Source organism: Podarcis cretensis, assembly GCF_951804945.1.
Source record: "Podarcis cretensis genome assembly, chromosome: 14".
Lineage (NCBI taxonomy): Eukaryota > Metazoa > Chordata > Lepidosauria > Squamata > Lacertidae > Podarcis > Podarcis cretensis.
The window spans coordinates 33,683,561-33,703,665 of NC_137183.1; the positions used below are offsets into that span (position 1 = coordinate 33,683,561).

The 20,105-nt window shown below is 45.3% G+C and overlaps 1 protein-coding gene across 3 annotated transcripts; it reads right to left on the minus strand.

The window, feature by feature from the left end:
- Window positions 1–3,607: 3,607 nt before the first annotated feature.
- LOC307202813 (lipopolysaccharide-induced tumor necrosis factor-alpha factor homolog) lies at window positions 3,608–16,604 on the minus strand. Of its 3 annotated transcripts, none has more exons than XM_079953055.1 (5): window positions 16,418–16,604; window positions 7,611–7,802; window positions 7,064–7,159; window positions 5,735–5,894; window positions 3,608–4,814 (listed from the first exon to the last, which is right to left on the minus strand). In XM_079953055.1, exons 2-5 carry the CDS (start codon window positions 7,786–7,788, stop codon window positions 4,706–4,708), a joined length of 543 nt encoding a protein of 180 aa, XP_079809181.1. In that variant the 5' UTR covers window positions 7,789–7,802; window positions 16,418–16,604; the 3' UTR covers window positions 3,608–4,705. The 3 variants fall into 3 exon arrangements, with proteins under 3 accessions (XP_079809181.1, XP_079809180.1, XP_079809182.1); XM_079953054.1 differs by lacking the exon at window positions 16,418–16,604 and adding an exon at window positions 16,110–16,242; XM_079953056.1 differs by lacking the exon at window positions 16,418–16,604 and adding an exon at window positions 10,914–10,935.
- Between the last annotated feature and the right edge of the window lie 3,501 nt (window positions 16,605–20,105).

The window sequence follows — 20,105 nt, forward strand, 5'->3', positions numbered from 1 at the left end:
TCCATTCACCACTTATTGAATGGAGCAATAGGTTTGATTTAAAATTTGTACAGAGCCTAGGGCTTGCTGATCAGAAGATCAGCGGTTCGAATCCCCACAACGGGGTGAGCTCCTGTTGCTCAGTCCCTGCTCCTGCCAACCTAGCAGTTCGAAAGCATGTCAAAGTGCAAGTAGATAAATAGGTACCACTCTGGCGGGAAGGTAAACAGCGTTTCCTTGCGCTGCTCTGGTTCAGCAGAAGTGGCTTAGTCATGCTGGCCACATGACCCCAAAAAACTGTCTGTGGACAAACGCCAGCTCCCTCAACTAGTAAAGCGAGATGAGCGCCACAACCCCAGAGTTATCTGCGACTGGACTTAATGGTCAGGGGTCCCTTTACCTTTACCTTTACAGTAAGCTACCTTCTAGCCATGCAAAAGCCAGAGGTTTCTAACACACACATACAAAGAAAATCACTTCCATCTCATCCCTCCATCAAAGTAATAAGGAGCCATTATCACAGGTCAGAGCCCATTCCAGTGAGGTCTGTGACCTGGGGAGGGTGGAGCGGGGGGAGTCATGAGAAGCTCGGAAGGCTGCTTTTGGCCCGAGATTCCCCATCCCTGTGGTTAGAGTTCCAAGTAGCAACATTTTGGAGCTTTTCCAATTTGTGTGTTTCCGCATTAGATGATGTTTAATTGTGACAGAGATATTCCAGGTATCAAAAACATCTCAAGCACAGATGCTTTGTAGAGTTCTGGGCCCTCCTGGCAACGTTGTCCTTATGTTCATAACCAGTTGTTTAAAATTCAAGCTTCTGCAATAAAAATCTAATAGAAGTGCCCATAGGTGCACTTGTGGAAACATGTAAATTTGTATTGGTTCAGAATTTAGTTATCCCAAGATAAATCAGGTTTCTAGTTCTTAAGGTTGTAAAATAGGCTTGGACGTGTGTGTGGACAACACCTGCAAAATCTCAAAAGTGTCTCATAAGGAGGGGAACACCTGACCACAAGCACTGCTTAGAACGTGAATTCTGTATTAACATGGTCTTAATCTCAGAGTACAGGCAGCCCTGTAGGTAAACTCTGCCAACTTTTACAAGGCCTTTCTTCTTTGGTCTTTCTGTATTTATTTCCAGAACCATGATTGAAACCCCTTGTGGTGTGTTTTAATACCCCCTTTTCATATCAGATGAAGCATCCATGCTGCTTAGCAGTTTTATACTGCCCAAGATTGTTTTTTTTTTAATGCTCTTTTCATTTGCCAAGAATTAAAATATTTTCCCATCAGTGTTCAGTTTAGTATTTGACTCTTGGCAGGTGTGTTCCAAAGCAGTTGTGTTTACAGGGATTTGAGCACTTTATCAAAAATAAAGATGTGCCTATATGAACTTTTCTTTGAACACCACCCCACGCCCCCCAAAAATCCAGCCAGGCAGTGCTAACCTAGGAAGAAGTATCAATTCATATTTAGAAAGGAATAATGGGATATTTCGATGCAGGTGGAACAGTATACTGTATTAGGAATTGCTATAAGACACCCTGTTTGGGGATACTTGTTCAAAACTAGATTAGGGTGGAGGAGTGGACACTGGTGTTAAAGCTTCTCTTTTATACATTGAGCCAACCAAAATGAAAAATGCAGCATGCAGAGATTTTAACATGGGGTAGGATTTTTGCAACAGATAAGAACATAAGCTGAGCTTTCTGAATCGGGCCAGTGGCTCATTTAATCCATGATTCTGCTCTCACAGTGGCCAACTGGATGTCTCTGAGAAGCCTGCAAAGGACATGAGCCCAGCAGCACTTCCCTCCTTTGGGCTGCAGCAACTGGTATTCAGAAGCATTGCTGGCTCTGTGGATGCAGAGCATAGCCATCATGACTAGTAGCTGTAGGTAGCCTTCCATTTCATGAATTTGTCCAATCTTCCTTTAAAGCAGGCTTCCTCAACCTCAGCCCTCCATATGTTTTTGGCCTACAACTTCCATGATCCCTAGCTAGCAGGACCAGTGGTCCGGGATGATGGGAATTGTAGTCTCAAAACATCTGGAGGGCTAAGGTTCAGGAAGCCTGCTTTAAAGCCATCAAGCTTGGTGGCCATCACTGCCTTTTTGGGGAGAGAGTTCGATATTTTAACTGCACTGCATGAAGAAGGGCTTTCTTTTATCTGTCCTGAAGAACCACACGTGGTTGGGTGCCATTTTGAACAGCTCATAATCCAGGCATAGGCAAACTCGGCCTTCCAGAAGTTCTGTTAGCTAGGGATGATGGGAGTTGTAGTCCCAAAACATCTGGAGGGCCGAGTTTGCCTATGCCTTTGATATCATCTCTCCCTAACCCACCCTGAACTGCAAGGTTCCACCTCTTGAGCACCTAAAATTTATCTGCTGGTAACAGACTTACTGATGGCTGCCAAAATATAAATGTTGCAAAAAGAGAAGAAAAATGGGCATCTTCGGAATCATACTCAAGAGTTACACATGCACACACAAATGAACTAGAAGAATAACTGAGTTAACCACAGAATCAGAATTGGAAGGGACCAAGAGGGCAATCTAGTCCAACCCTCCTGCAATACAGGAATATCTTGCTCAGTGTGGGGCTCTAACCCATGACCCTGAGTTTAAGAGTCTCATGCTTTACCAGCTGAGCCATCTCAGCTGAAACTGAATGATTTTTAAAACATCTGATTAGAATTTAGGAAATTTCATGAATAATTTATCCCAGTCAAGATGGGCTACCTTTATTAGAATTCCTGAAATACTGGCTTTAGCTGACTGTTCAGTGATGCTTTCCTCCCCAAATTAAGCTTGCAATATTGTCAATTGTGCTGCAAAAATCCAGTACGCACTGTGCTAAAAATAATGAGGTGTATTGAAAACTGAAGCCTGTGGCATTGCCACTAGATGGCGCACACTCTCTTGTTCAATGACGTTGAGCAGGAAATGGTGGGATTCGATGTCTCAAAGGTACAGGAGTTGATGGTTTGGGCGTGCTGATTTATTAGCTAGCTGATGCTTAAAAAGTAGCCAACTCAATCACTTGGACCAAGAATCTTGCCCTAGTTTGTACCCCTGTGAATAAGGTAAGTACATCCACAGCCTGTTAATCAGATCTCTGAACTATTTTCCTGTTTTTTATCATATGAGATGAACAGGTAGGGGCAAGTTGTTCTGTAGTAGACCGTGCTTTGCAGTGGAGAGCTTGTGTCATACTCAAAAGAGATTTGGCGTGGAAAGTCTGGATAGCTGGTTGTTCTGCTTTTTCTTTTTTTTATAACATTCCCAGTTTTGGCTACTGCCAGACTAACAAACAACAACAACATACTTTATAAGTCCTGTTGCTATAAAGTTTTCACACAGTTTTGTTGGGAAGTGTTGTATAGTTAAAAATGTTGGCAAGTTCAGATTTATGCAAAACTAATTTCTGCTGCTTCTAACTTTGCAGTCGTATATCGTTTTAGGCTTTTTCAAGGCATGTCATGAATGGTATCTGTAATCTGCACAACAGACCAGCAGAGCAGGTCCTGCATAGCAATCCCTATATTCCAGGAAGGGTGAGGCATTAAGACAAAGCTGCTTTGTCAAGTTTGAGCTACAGAGGAAAGCTCCATTACCACCACTGATTTTAACAACATACCAATTTTTTTTTAATGGTTTCTTAGAATTTCTGAATAATGCGAAGGCTGCGCACGGGAAAATAAAATGCCACGGAGGTACAAAAGATCATCCAGAAACATTTCTTTTTTCCCCTAAACAATGTAATATTTCTCCTGCATAAATTACACAAAGGTATAAAGCTTTGGTGTGCCTCAAAGTAAGGAGCTCTATAAATAGTCACAACTTCTTGTAAACTTCCTAAAACCTTTCACCATCCATTTCCAATATGCAAACAGTCTGGGAGAGAAGGAAAGAAAAGTGATTTGCTAAGCTCAGACCCTTTTCAGCCGAAGGACCACATTCCTTCTGAGACAACCTCGAAAGGGCCACATGGCAGCAGTGGCTAGGACCAGAGGCAAAACTGGCAGATCAACAAGTGTAACCTTTGTACAGTAGTCTAATTTTTATAAACCCACACCCCTCTCTGATCCATTCAGCAAATAAATATAGGATTTCAAGGACATATTCCAGCCAGGCAAACCCCCCCCCCCAAAAAAAAAACGGGAATGAAGCAATGCTGGTGAAAGGTGTGGTCTGGGGAGAGTCTCGGGGGGCAGATGAAAAGACCTGGAGGGCTGCAAAACAACTTATAGTCACAGAAATAGGTGTGTTCTAAAAGGAACTTTGGAAAAACGGGTGCAAAAGGTTCTTGTGCAATTTCTGAATTGGGAGTTTGTGCATGATCAACCAGGCCACAGGCTAAGAATGGCTGTGCTTGGTTCAGGGAATAAGGCTAACAAGGATGCGAGGCAAGTATGAAATCAAGGGATGCCTGATTCCAAAGCCCAGGCAAAAAGCCAAGAGGTTCCGCACACAAGCTGTTGACCAACCTACCAACAGCCTCTTCCTGCTTCATCCTTCTGGGGTCAGCAGGGGCAAAGAGACTGCAGCAACCACATTCCAGGCAAGCTTAACTGAAAAGTTGGCAGGAGTGGGAAATTGCTGAGCAATTCTGCACCCGGAACAGTCCCAAGAGTCAATGCATGAATTCACCGAAGGAAAGGAGATTCTCTTCCAGCTTGATTTCCTGCGTGTTGGCCTCAAATGGCTTTTCTTCCAGGCGTCTATAGTCTCTTGTATCGGTAGATGTGGTATCTGCATTTAGGGCAGTAATGGTCTACGTCCTTGCAACAATTCGTCATGAAAGGTATGAGGCAGCAGCCCATGCAGCCTCTGGGAGAGAGGGCAGAAAGTTTTAAAGAGGTTTGTTTTTATCCCTTCATCAAAAATTTGATTTCAGGACAGTTTGCAATAGTTTGACAATTTTAAAAATATAACCCCAATAACACTAATAAAACACGAGAGGAAATCTCAGCGATAGAATGCTCTTTAAAAGACTTGGTGCCTACAAGATAACTAGGTGGATACCAGGCAAGACTCACTAGGATCTGAAAAGGCCCTCTTAAGAACAGAGGAAGCAGCCTTCTGAGTCAAATCATTGGTCAATCTATGTTAATATTGTCTACACTAACTGGCAGTGGCTTTCCAGAATTTCAGGTGGTGCTACTTGGGAGATGCTTGGGATTGAACCTAAGACCTTCTGCATGCAAAGCAGGTGCTTTACCTGTAGTCCTTCCCTTTAGGAAGTTAGGAGGCTGTCTTTTACAGAGACAGAAACTTTCATCTCCCCTTTTTGATATCTGCCTTGCCTCTGAAGGAGGAGGCACTCTTCTGTGTGTGTTGCGTGTGCATGCATTTTTCAAGGAACGAAATCTCACAAAGCTTCAAATTCAAGCAAGATTACTTATGTTTTCCCAAATACTGCCAAATGTGGAGTGTATTTCTTTAGCATTCAAGAGCATCCATCCATTTGGTCCATGAGGGACGGCCTCTTCCCTGCTTTCAATGGGAGAAATATGTATCTGCATTCCCAGACAGACTGTGCCTAGTGTCAAAAGAGCAGGGTCTTCCCAGGAGGACAAGCAAGGACTCCCAGTGCGTTGCAGTTGTTTGCCCATGCCCACCCCTCTTTGCTGGCACCAGGCAAGCTTCTCTGCAGGGCAAGAGGACATTCACATTTCATCTAGCACTGGCCTTAATTACGGAATTACATTCTGCATACGTACATCTCTTTGTATAGAAAAAGCACTCACCCCATCACACACACAGCACTGCAAGCTATGTATGTCAGAGTTCCCACACGATAGACGACCTCCGTCGTAATGATCTGGCGGCAGCAAGGGCAGATGGTGGACGCTGGCTTGCTCGAGAAGATTCCCGCAACCACCACTGGAGGACCAGAGTCCATTTCAACTAGGAGTTGCAAAAACGAAATTGTTCTGTCTGAGCATTTACCTTTGTTCACTTCCCAGCTGCAGCCCATCCATCGAGAATACCTCCCCACGGCGTTTGTGATATGGCAGCCACTTGGAGTTGCTGGGCTAGAAGGGTTTAATTCTTTCCTTCACATCAAGCTCACTGGGCCAGTTACTGTCTCTCAGCCAAACCTACTTCACAGGGTGGGTGTGAGGATATAACGAGGACGGTTGGGGGACAGTTTATGCTACCTTGAATTGCTTGGAGAAAAATAATAACTTCAAAAAACCCTCCTATTGGCCCTCCTATGATGTGGATGTTTTCAAGTCTAAACATGGTGCTGGGTAGAGGCTTTGGCAAGGGAAAGAAGCTGTGGGGTGGGTGTGGAGCCCTATATTGCCCACAGACCAGCAGTTACTCACCTCTGGGCAGAAGGTCATTAAAAAAACTGGAATATAAATGTCAACACACCGGTCTGGGTAGGTTTGCCTACCCAGGTTTTAAGCTGTTACTGAAAAGAGGACAGTGATGGTACCTGCCTAATGCCAATGAGCAGAGAGTTCCAGCTGCCAAAGCTCAATTTCCTACAAGTGATGCTTTAAAAGGAAATCCCAGCTCCACAGATTATAATGGTTGAGTGGGCATATATGGTACAAGGTGAGCCTTCAAGTTAACTGATCTCAAGCAGTTGCAGGTTTTTAAAAAAATACTGTATACAGTGGTACCTCAGGTTAAGTACTTAATTCGTTCCGGAGGTCCGTACTTAACCTGAAACTATTCTTAACCTGAAGCACCACTTTAGCTAATGGGGCCTCCTGCTGCTGCCGCGCTGCCAGCGTGCGATTTCTGTTCTCAACCTGAAGCAAAGTTCTTAACCCGAGGTAATATTTCTGGGTTAGCGGAGTCTGTAACCTGAAGTGTATGTAACGTAAAGCGTATGTAACCCGAGGTACCACTGTACTAACGCCTTGAATCTGGCTCAGTAAAAAAATGGCAGCCAGTGCAGATGACTGAGCCAGGAGTGTTATATTCTGATGGGGTCTTGATCTGGCCAGCAACTGTGCTGCAGCATTTTGCACTAACTGCAGTTTCCGGATCATGCACATGGAAATTCCCACACACAGCACATCACAGTAATCCGATCTGTATAGGTTTCTAACACATACTTGGTCCTACTTGATCACAAGGGACATCTTGACATGAATATGGTGGTGGAGATGGACAGTCGTAGCCATCGTCGCTTTTTCCATAGCCATAGCCACCTGCACCAAAAGAAAAAGAAAAAACAAGCAGAAGAATCTTTAGTTGCATAGGATTTCCCAAGCAGCTTCAGCTGAGAATGTACAAAGAGCCCTGCTAAATAATTGCAATATAACCCATCTGTTATTGTTGGCATCTCTCTCGAGAGACAATGAATGCACCTTCAGTGAAGTCACCTCCCTTGCTCAGCCTCGCTGATGTGGTCCATAGGAAAGCAGAGCAATACGTTTGGCGCCAGCTTGGCTGCAGGAATTGCCAGAAGCAGGCGTACAAGGGAATAACCCATCTAGTGCCTGGGATAAAGTGTGGGTCATAGCTTCTGTTAGTAGTATTGAACGTGGGGCTGGCAAGTGGCCAACCTTCCTAATTTAATTTGGACTAAAGCTGCCCACTTGTGAGTGTGTTTCTGTGCATCCTATAACATTTGCCACTTGTGCATTTATGGCTGCCTACCTGATGAAGTAGAAGGTTCTGGCCAGAATGGATCTGGTGCATAGGGTTCCTGGGCGTAAGGTTCCGGATTGTATGATGACTGTTGTGGGTATGGTGATGAATATCCTGGTGCATAGGGTTCCGGCTGCTGTGCCAGGGGCATCATGGGGATCGAGATGGTCTTTTTTTGTTGCTCCATTTCTGGTGGTTTGTCTGCACGTGATACAGCAAAGGCAAGGTAAGGGGTGGAAGCTAATATTTCACTGAATTAGGGAGAGAAGCAACATACACATAGGTCTCTACCAAGGAGATCAGGCGCAAAATCAGGACATCACCAATGTCAGATTAGCCAATGTGAACATCTTAGGAAATATTGTGGTGGTTCCATAAAGTATTTCTGAAATGATACATAGGAAGTTGCTTTGTACCAAATGTGACCATTGGTTCGTCTAGCTACAGTGACTGGCAGTGGCTCTCTCCAAGATTTCCACCTGGAGTCTGATGGGAGTTGGAGTCCAACATCTGGAGAGCTGCAGGTTTTCTATCCCTCCCCTAGAGCAGCCAATGCTTGGGTCCCTGGATGTCTTTGGACTACAACTCCCATCATTCATAGCAAGCAGGACCAGTGGCTGGTCTAGGGTGTGCAGCGTCAGGTATCTGACTTCCGCAATGTCCAGGTACCCCATCATTATCTGTTCCAGAGCAGGGGGTCATTGTACAAAAAGCAGGCCTGCCAGTAAGGAAATGCTCTCTCTTCCTCCCACCCCCTACACCAACATACAATGTAGCAAAAAATCAAAGACTCTTGTGGCATCCTAATGACATGGTTGTTGGATGATGCAACTCATTTGCAGTGCTGATGCAACTGAGAACAAGCTGCAGCTCAAGAAGCCTGTGGTTTGGACCTTGCATCTGTCCTGAACGCACTGTGTAGCCTTACACCAGAGCTAAATCACCTGTGTGTGATGCAATTGTTTCTTCATATCAGCAATCTCTAAGTTAATCTATGCATGCTTATGAAGCAACTTGACAATGGAGATTGTCAATACCAGGGAAGGTCCTAGGATGGAAGAAGGGACCTTCTATATGCAGAGCAGATGCTCTGCCGCAGCTACATCCAATGGTCCATCTAGCTCAGTATTGTCAACATCACTGGTCTTCAGCATCACTGGCCATGACATGACCCAAGGTGGGTCACAACAGGAGTACTACCACAGTGCAAATATATGGTAAAGGTTTAAGAAATGTGCAGTGAAAGGATAAACCTGGGAGCTGCAGCCCTTCCTCAGTATGTAGGTTGATGAATCTAAAGCTGAATGTAAGAACATTACAAAGAGCTCTGCTGGATCAGGTCAGTGGCCCATCTAGTCCAGTATGCCCTGTTCTCACAGTGGTCAAACAACATCCCAGCAGGAACCCCACAGACAGGACCTGAATGTCCCACATATAGAGACAGCCTAGTTCTCGAAGATTTTGGCTCCCAAACGATCGAAACCCGGAAGTGTCTGTTCTGGTTTTCAAATGTTCTTTTGGAAGCCAAACGTCCGATGGGGCTTCCACAGCTTCCGATTGGCTGCAGGAACTTCCTGCAGCCAATCAGAAGCCGCTCTTCGGTTTTTGAATGCTTTGGAAGTCAAACAGATGTCCAGAACGGATTCTGTTTGACTTTCAAGGTATTACTGTAGCTTGCTTTTACGTAACTGGGGCTTCTCCATAGGACTTATATATTGATCGTTTGCCAATATTAGCTTGCCCAAGGCTTACATGGAGATAATAATAATAATTTATTATTTATACCCCTCCCATCTGGCTGGGTTTCCCCAGCCACTCTGGGCAGCTTCCAACAAAGTATTAAAATACAGTTTAGATTATGAGCCTCTCCCAACATCCTTTTTATTGCACATTCGGCAAGGTTTATGCTCATGATGTTATCACGGTGGTTGCACAAGATCATGCATTCAATAACATTTGCACCTACAAAAGTTTTGGGGCTCCCACACTACTTCGTTTGCCAAAGGTGCGTGTCCTGCTAAATTCCAGTAGCTTTTCAAACCACAAATATGGGCAAGGGCAAGGGCCTTTTAGATGGCAATAACGCAGGAACAGTGAGGAAGAATCACAGAACCATGAATGTACTGTGATTAAGGCAATCACATGTTGCAGAAGGCAAGGCATTATTGAACATTCATTCTGATTTGTTTGTGGGGTGGTTATAAAACAGTAGGCAAACACAGGCTGTTTATGCAAGTCTTCATCTTATTAATTTTTTCAACACATTTCCCTGTCACTTTCTTAACCACAAACCTCTGTTTATTTTTAAGTGTAGATTTGTTGTGCTAGAACATGGCACGATGCATAAATTTGTTGAATGTTTTCTTTAAATATTAAGGTTTATTATTGTTTCACAAGATGTGTATCTCTTTAAAGGCCAGAGCAAATATTATGACCTAGTTTTACAGCTGTGAAGCAGTATAGCAGGTGCTGTTAAGTTGTGTTAATTAAGCTGTGTCAGCAATTGGGTACAGTATGTAAAGAGCAGCGTGAACCTCTCTCAGTACCCTGGTGAATGGGTTGATGGATGGGTCATACTTATAGATGTAATGTAATTTAATGTAAGAGGAGTTTTTGTTTTTGTAATTAAAGCCAATCAAAAGTTATTTTTGTATTTCTTTGTTGTTTCCTGAACATGTGGTCTCCCCAGCACGCTTTCCGCAGTGCAAGTAATCTGCTAAATACTCAACAAATTTAGCAAAACCTAACTTTTCCCGGATATGCTTGAATTCCACTCACAGAAATGCTGACAGTCTGGAGACAGCCCACTTAAAGAGAAATCCCTCCAGCTAGATCAGAGTAAAGGTAAAGGTAAAGGGACCCCTGACCATTAGGTCTAGTCGTGACTGACTCTGGGGTTGCGGCGCTTATCTCGCTTTATTGGCTGAGGGAGCCGGCGTACAGCTTCCGGGTCATGTGGTCAGCATGACTAAGCCGCTTCTGGCAAACCAGAGCAGCGCACGGAAACGCTGTTTACCTTCCCGCCGGAGTGGTACCTATTTATCTACTTGCACTTTGATGTACTTTCGAACTGCTAGGTTGGCAGGAGCAGGGACCGAGCAACGGGAGCTCACCCCATCGAGGGGATTCGAACCGCCAACCTTCTGATCGGCAAGTCCTAGGCTCTGTGGTTTAACCCGCAGCGCCACCCGCGTCCCTCTAGAACAGGCTAGCTAGAGGCATATCTAACCCAGCATGCTCTTTCCAAAATGACCAACTGGATGGCTCTGGGAAGTACAAAAGCAAGACTGAAGGAGCATTTCCCCCACTTACAGTTCACAGCAAGCAGTATTTAGAGATATACCACCTCTGATCCTGAAGGTTCTATACAGCCACTATGGGCATCATAAGAGCCTTGTTGGAGCAAGCCTATCCGGTCTGGAATCCTGCCCCCCCATGGCCAACCAGATGACCCTAAAGCAAACCCAACAGGCAGGACATGCGTGAAACAGTAGCTCTCCCACTTGGGATTGCCAGCAACTGGTTTTCAAAGGCACCATCATAATCATTAATACAGGGGGAAATAATTCCACATAACCTCAACCAGAGCAAATGCATTCAGCACTGGTTCAAATGCCTTTCCCCCTGCCCCTGTGAGGAAACAAGCCAAGGCACTGGTCCCCAGTGGCCTAGGGCAGGCTTCCTCAACCTCACCCCTCCAGATGTTTTTGGCCTACAACTCCCATGATCCCTAGCTAGCAGGACCAGTGGTCAGGGATGATGGGAATTGTAGACTCAAATCATCTGGAGGGCTGAGGTTGAGGAAGCCTGGCTTAGGGCTACCTGCCTAGATGAAAGGGGAAGGGCAGGACAGAGAGGCAAGAGGCTCTGAGCCCGGCTTCGGCTGGGGAGGGCGGGATATAAATAAAATTTTATTATTTAATATTATATTGCCCCATGAGATCACTATGTGGAATGAAGCCAGAAATAGACTTGCCTGTCATTACAGATACCTCTCCTCCTCCAGTGGGAGGAGAACATCACTCAGGCCCCATATGCACTATGCATTAAAAGCAATATCATACCACTTTGAACCATCACTGCTTCCGCCCAATTATACCAATTATACCACTGTAGGTGCTGAAAGGTGTTGATGTCCATTCTCCCAGAGCTTCAGTTCCCGGAATGGTTTAGCAATCAATCCATCTTCCCAGGGAACTCTGGGAAATGGAGCTAGCTGCCTGAAGGGAACAGGAGTCCTCTAGCAACTTTCAGCATCCTAAGCAAACTATAGTTCCCAAGATTCTTTGAGGAAGCTATGGTGGTTTAAAGTGGTACAATGATGCTTTAAATGTAAGGCTCAGATGGGGCCTTAGTGGAGGGGCATGTGCTTTGCACAGGTATGAACCTTGTTCTGTCCTGTCTTCTCCAGTTAAGGAACCCCCAGCAGCAAAGAGATGGGGTGAAACCTCTGTGGGAGGTCTTGGAGAGTCATTTTCAGTTAGGGTGGACAATACTGAGCTGGATGGACCAATGGCATGACTCTGCAGAAGGCAGCTTGTGTCAATTCATTCCTGCAACTCGGGATGTGAGGAGTAGCAGCTATTCTCATCCCATCGAGTGTTCACCGCTATCAGCACTGCTTCTGTTTCACTGCGGTTTGTTTCCGCTAAAAGTAGTCTGCTTCACAATTCACTGTGGCCAAAGCTGGCATAATTAATAACTGTGTAATCAATTTCAATAATAATAATAATAATAATAATAATAATTTAGTATTTGTACCCCGCCCATCTGGCTGGGTTTCCCCAGCCACTCTGGGCGGCTTCCATAAAAACCAAAAATACACTAAAATATCACAGATTAAAAACTTCCCTGAACAGGGCTGCCTTAAGATGTCTTCTGAATGTCAGGTAGTTATTTATCGCTTTGACATCTGATGGGAGGGCGTTCCACAGGGCAGGCGCCACTACCGAGAAGGCCCTCTGCCTGGTTCCCTGTAGCTTTGCTTCTCGCAATGAGGGAACCGCCAGAAGGCCCTCGGCTCTGGACCTCAGCGTCCGGGCAGAACGATGGGGGTGGAGATGCTCCTTCAGGTATACTGGGCCAAGGCCGTTTAGGGCTTTAAAGGTCAACACCAGCACTTTGAATTGTGCTCGGAAACGTACTGGGAGCCAATGTAGGTTTTTCAAGACCGGTGTTATGTGGTCTCGGCGGCTGCCCCCAGTCACCAGTCTAGCTGCCGCATTCTGGATTAGTTGTAGTTTCCGAGTCCCCTTCAAAGGTAGCCCCACGTAGAGCGCATTGCAGTAGTCCAAGCGGGAGATAACTAGAGCATGCACCACTCTGGCGAGACAGTCCGCGGGCAGGTAGGGTCTCAGCCTGCGTACCAGGTGGAGTTGGTAGACAGCTGCCCTGGATACAGAATTGACCTGTGCCTCCATGGACAGCTGTGAGTCCAAAATGACTCCCAGGCTGCGCACCTGGTCCTTCAGGGGCACAGTTACCCTATTCAGGACCAGGGAGTCCTCCACACCAGCCTGCCCCCTGTCCCCCAAAAACAGTACTTCTGTCTTGTCAGGATTCAACCTCAATCCATTAGCCGCCATCCATCCTCCAACCACCTCCAGGCACTCACACAGGACCTTCACCACCTTCACTGGTTCTGATTTGAAAGAGAGGTAGAGCTGGGTATCATCTGCATATTGATGGACACCCAGTCCAAACCCCCTGATGATCTTTCCCAGTGGCTTCATATAGATGTTAAAAAGCATGGGGGAGAGGACGGAACCCTGAGGCACCCCACAAGTGAGGGCCCAGGGGTCTGAACACTCATCCCCCCCCACCACTTTCTGAACACGGCCCAGGAGGAAGGAGCGAAACCACTGTATAACAGTGCCCCCAGCTCCCAGCCCCTCTAGACGGTCCAGAAGGATGTTATGGTCGATTGTATCAAAGGCCGCTGAAAGATCCAGCAGAACTAGGAAACAACTCTCACCTTTGTCCCTAGCTCGCCGGAGATCATCAACCAGCGCGACCAAGGCAGTTTCAGTCCCATGATGAGGCCTGAATCCCAATTGGAAGGGATCCAAATGGTCCGCATCCTCCAGGCGTGCCTGGAGTTGTTCAGCAACCACGCGCTCAATCACCTTGCCCAAGAATGGAAGATTTGAGACTGGGCGATAGTTGGCCATATTGGCCGGGTCTAAAGATGGTTTTTTAAGAAGCGGTTTAATGACCGCCTCTTTCAGCGGATCTGGGAATGTTCCCTCACAGAGGGAAGCATTCACCACCCCGCAGAGCCCATCGCCCAGCCCTTCCCGGCTTGCTTTTATTAGCCAGGATGGGCAAGAATCCAGGAGACAGGTGGTTGTTTTCACACGTCCAAGCAGCCTGTCCACATCCTTGGGGGTAACGGATTGAAATTGATTCCATGCAACTTGACCAGACAGAGCTCTAGCACTCAATTTCAATTTCAATTTCAATTTCAGTGCATTTCAATTTCAGTGTAATGTATTGTCAATGCAGACAACGACACACAATTATTTACATAACATTTGTGGACTTAAAAAAGCAGCAGTAGCAAATACCACTTGTGTTTGCTTGAATGATTTCCATTCCTGACCTCCAAACATGGAACCTGTAGCAATTTCTACTCCTCTTTCCGCTTCTAATGGAGTTCTCCGATAGTCTTACCTCCAACCCACCAATCAGGCTGCCCTTTCACTTCCCCCCTCTCTCTATTGGATGACTACCAGTTTCTAGTGTTTCCAGATGGAGAAAAATATTTCTATGTCGAATTTCTCAGATTTGATACATCTTTCTTCATGTCCTTCTTTCCTGCCTTTTTTCCAAACTGAAAAGCCCCAAACGCTGTCCAACTTCCTTCATAGGGAAGTTGCGCCAACCCCTTGATAAATTTGGTTGCTTTTTTGGAAGCTTTTCCATTTTTTTCCAAGGAGCTCAAAGCACTACATGGTTCTCCCCCTCCTCATTTAATCCCCACAGTCCTGTGAGGTAAATTAGGCTGAGAGGCATTGACTAGCCCTAAGTCACCCATTGAACTTCATGGCTGAGTGATGATTTGAATCCTGGTCTCCCAGGCCTAGTCCATACCCCAACTCAGACTTTTCCAAACTGTGTGTCTCGACACCTTAGTGTGTCGGCTGCCGTGTGTAGGTGTGTTGCGCAAATGTTCCTTGTGCTCCTCCCGGGGCTGGAAAGAGGTTAATTTAACTTCTGGTTTGCTAGTAAAATTGAATTACTGTGTCACAAAATGATGCATGTCTAAAAGGTGTCACTAGCATGAAAAGTTTGTAGCTCTAAACACTACAACACCACTTTTGAGGTGAGGCATCCACAACTGTCCCTCTTTATTCCAAGTGTGGCTGCACCATAGATTCATACCAGAAGTTAAAAGCCAAGTTTAAGAATTCCCATTAATCCTCCACCATCCGTTCCAGTTTTAAGTCTTCAAATTTGACTTTACAAGCTGGTAAAGCTGGTATCTTTTTCTTTGTTTAAGATAGACTTAAGCTTAAGTCTTCATGACAAATTAAGCTAGGGTTGCCATATTTCAAAAAGTGAAAATCCTCCCTAAATTAAGCCATTATGGAGCTGCTTGAATCACCATGTCTCAGCTTTGTAAGATATGAATGAACCTTTTCCCTGCACAGGCAGACTCTTCTCTCTTTGTGCGAGCCACAATTTAATCAGGAAAGCCTTTAATAAATCGTAGCTTCCAGTTTCATCCAAACTGGGAAATTCTGGTTACCAGCTTTGGAACAAGTCAGGCTATTAAACCAACTTCAGCCATTGGCTTTAACATCCTGACTTGTTCTGAAGCTGGTAACCAAAGTTTCCCAATTTGGGCAAAACAGGGGAAACTGTGTTTAATTGACAACTTTCTTGGTTCTTCAAAAGGTAGGTGCACAGGGACTGCAGGCAGGCATAGAAAAGTCTTGTACATATCTTGGCTGAATAAACTGAGATGTGGTCGTCCAAACATAGCTTGGGAATAAAATCCCATCCTAGCAAAGCCCTGTACTGCTGCTGCTCTTAACCCACACGCCATAAACCAAGGATAGGGAACCCTCTGTCCCTCTCCTCCCAGTATGGCCAATACTCATGGGAGCTGTAGCCCAAGACCTCTTGGGAATTCCAGTGTGAACCACCTGGAGTTTCATCACAGAACATTATTCAGCCAAGATCTGAATGAGAGATTTTCTCACGCATACACCCCTATGTGGCAGGAGCAAAGAAGCCAGGAAGCTGACAGATAAACACAGTTTTTCCCATTTCACCCAAACTGGGAAACTATGATTGCCAGTTTTGGAGCAAGCCAGGATGTAAAGCCATAAGCTGAAGTTGGTTTAATATCCTGACTTGTTCTAGATCTGTTGACCATAGTTTCCCAGTTTGGATGAAACTGCAAGCTATGGCTTATTGGAGGCTTTTCTGATTAAATATAAATATATTAAAATAAACAAAACACAGCCCTAATATATACAGATATAAAGAACTAACATTTACCCTCATCCAGCATTTAGAAGAGACTCATCTATGTTTTGCTTAGGAATCTCTGCTAAATGGCCGATCTGTTGATGGTGTTGTATCAATTTTGACAAACCTCACACCTTGGGGGGATTGTCTCCAATGCTAGTCCTATTCAGAGTAGACCCACTGAAGTGAATGGACAAGGTTAGCTTTGCTCCATTCCTTTCAGTGGGTCTACTCAGAGTAAAACGTAGTTAACTATTGCTTTCATTGCTGTACCTTCTGTTTCATTTCCCCACCAACTCAATGGAACACCAAACTTAACTACCAAGGAAATTCCATACCTCAGTAGACTGTGAACAAGATGAGACGACCAGTTTCCCCTCCCAAAATTTCCAATCACTTTATCCTCAGGTTGGATGCTGTTGTTGTCCCAGGGAAGGGGAAGAGCATGGTGTTGCCCTTGTAGAGATGAGGATGCTGACAGATGGCTTATCCCAGTTTAAAATGACAGGAAGGGACTGTTGGCAGGTAGGTAGGCAGGTAGCATTTAATTACCCCCCTAGGTTAGCCAAGTGCTCCAGCCTCCTCCATACACTTGGCTTGTTGCAAACATCCAATTAAGGAATGCCGGGGAACGAGTTTGCTGGGAGGGCTGGGATGTAGCTCATTCAACCCATGCCAGCTATTTGGGTTCATGCTTGACATGGAAGGTAATTGAAGATAATCCCCGGAGCATTTGCTCAAGTATTTCTTTAAACAGAAGAACCACAACACGGAAAGGTGTTCACTATTATTAGATCAACACAGGCACAAGTCCAAGGCCTGACCCGCTTGCACTTCCACCCTCCTGGGCAAATTCCATTTCAAAGTTCACTCACGCAGAAAGCATCTTCTTTAGCTTAAAGAGTGGCCAGGGCTCATCAAAACTTCGAAACAGAACACCCAGTGGAGAACGGGTTTTCTTTTTTAATGACATCTCAGGATACAACCTAGGTAAAGGTAAAGGGACCCCTGACCATTAGGTGCAGTCGTGGCCGACTCTGGGGTTGCGGCGCTCATCTCACTTTACTGGCTGAGGGAGCCGGCGTACAGCTTCCGGGTCATGTGGCCAGCATGACTAAGCCGCTTCTGGCAAACCAGAGCAGTGCACGGAAACGCCGTTTACCTTCCCACCAGAGCGGTACCTATTTATCTACTTGCACTTTGACGTGCTTTTGAACTGCTAGGTTGGCAGGAGCAGGGACCGAGCAATGGGAGCTCACCTCATCGTGGGGATTCGAACCGCCGACCTTCTGATCGGCAAGTCCTAGGCTCTGTGGTTTAACCTACAGCGCCACCCTACAGAGGTGTAAATGTGTCACTTGATTGGTTTTACAGTTTTGAAGTTAACTTTTTATGGCCCTGACACACAAATGGCTTACTTTTGAAGTCCCCATCCCCTCAAGGGATATTCCCCCCCCCCCCCCAGTGGAAAAACTGTCGACCGATTCAGATTCTGTGCAATGGAAGCTGCTGAAATCTGCCAGGACCACAGTCAGCTCAGTGCTCAGTTATATAGAAGCATAGAACTGTAGATCTGGAAGGGACCCAAAGGGCGTGAAGATCTTCTCTATTTGCAACTCTGTCCGAGTTTCTGATTTGATCCTGGAATGTCCCGCTTTTCCTTAGGACGTCCTTTTTTCATCGGAAAAATGTTGGAGGTTATGGAAAATCATGTTTTGTATGTAGGGTCGCCTTGCTCTCCTTTACAGAGGACCATCCTCTATTTGAAGGAATCCTTTGAAGGGCTCTCTCAGCACAAGGCTGTTCCTCCCCTATATGTATAAAACAGTATACAATACAGTCTTTAATGTATAGTGCAGATGCGGCACAAATCTGATTTTAAGGTTAAGAACTATAAGAAGGAAGCACCCTGAAGCTGGAGGAGTGGGGAGGGCTTGAAGTTGCCCATCAACAGTTTTAGCACCTTGACAGCTGACTGAGCAGGAATACTAGTCACCTTGGCCACATTCACAGGAAACATTTAAAACATTTTAAACACTTTGATACGCCTTTAAACAGCCATGACTTCCCCTAATGAATTCTGGGAAGTGTAGTTTGTTAAGGGTGCTTGGAGTTCTTAGGAGACCCGCTATTCCCCTCTAAGACCTACAGTTTCCAGAGTGGTTCAGCAGTCACTCCCTCTTCTCACAAAACCCTGGGAATTGTGAGGGGGGGAGCAGAGGTCTCCTAAACACTCTCAGCATCCATTAACAAACTACAGATCCCATTTTTTGGTGTCGCAGTGCATTAAATATCTTGTTCCTCACTCTGATGAGGTGCATTATCTTTCTATTCAAATAATAGTAATTGAGATGGATCATATTGAGTCATACGCAGAAGAGACTCATTAAAATGCATGGACATAGATGACTTAGATCTGTTAATGGGCTTATTCTAAGTAGAACTTAGCTGAATGCAACCTAGGGTTAGGGTTAGGGTTAGGGTTAGGGTTAGGGTTAGGGTTAGGGTTAGGGTTAGGGTTAGGGTTAGGACAAAGCACAAACCAAATCAGCTTGATTCAGGCAGAATGGAACTTTTGTTGAGCTGGGTCAAGACAGCTTCAGGTCGGGTCAGGTTGCTCAGAGTAATCCAAGGCTGTCAAGGGGCAGGGTCTTGGGTGTGAGGTGAGAAGAAGATGGAGCATGGAATAATAGAATTGTAAGGGACCCTGAGGGTCGTCTAGTCCAGCCTCCTGAAATGAAGGAATATTTTTGCCGAACGTGGGGCTCGAACCCCTGACCTTGAGATTACAAGTCTCGTGCTCTACTGACTGAGCTATCCCAAATATGCAGAAGCAGGCTGAGTCCTGCTCTCTTCAGTGAGGACATGGGGATGCAGCCTCCTCTTCTTTACTCTCTCAGCCACATAGTTAATTAGACTTTTTAAAAAAATACTAATGAAACATTAGCTCCAGCCCCTGATTCAATTTGGGGCTGGATCTGGGTCAAGTAAGCTCCATATTGTGTGTGCTTGTGTGTCTGGAGGGCAGGGTTGAATTTCCAAACACTTTTCAGCCACAACTGGTGCTATGGGATTCATACAAGGTTGGGGAATCCAAGCTATAATTCCCACAGAGGAGCCTGATTAAAGCTCATCTATGGGTGTAGGAGTCCAACGCGTTCAGGTGGAAGCAAAGTCCCAGGAAACCGATGAGGTTTTGTTGGGAGAGCAACTCCCAACAAAGAAATGACAGAACAAAGAAACAGGAAACCAGTGAACGTCACATCCAGTCTCCCTTTCCCATGGGAATCCAACAGTAACTGAACTGTGGAATGAAAACATAGTCCCATGACTTGCAGCTGCTGCTCAGTGAGGGAAACAGAAACCAACATTCTCAACCGGGCTTCCAGCTCCCAAAGCAAATCCTAACTCCTGGCAAACCGTTAAACTTTATGCTCACTAGATATGAGATAGAGAAGGGATTAAGATCTCCAGTTCCTATCTTACTAATTAATTAAAGTCAGTGTGTCTTAGTGGTTAAAGTGCCAGATTAGGACCTGGGAAAGACCAGGGTTCAAATCCTCACTCGGCCATGAAGTTCACTGGGTGGCCTTGGCCCAGTCGCTGCCTCTCAGCCTAACCTACCTCACAGGGTTGTTGTGGGGATTAAATGAGGATGCAGAGAACCACGTACACCACCTTGAGCTCTTTGGAGGAAAACAGTGGGCTCTAAAGACAATAAAATAAATAAATGGCCGCAAATATCATTTTGGTCAGAACATTCATGAGCCACTGCCTGTTCATGTAAAAGAGCTGAACTGGCAATAATGGACAAACTGACAGTTGCAGCTTTGAAGAGACAGGGCTGGACTAGATGATTCCTTGGTTCCCTTCTGTGAGTCTGTGAGGAGGAAACAATATATTTTCATGGAGATGTTTTGTGGGCTATTGGAATGAGCCATATGGAAACTAAACACTGGAGAGACTATTTAGCAAACAATTACTTCACTTTTGTTCACTATTGCATTATATGTTTTTGAGCAAATA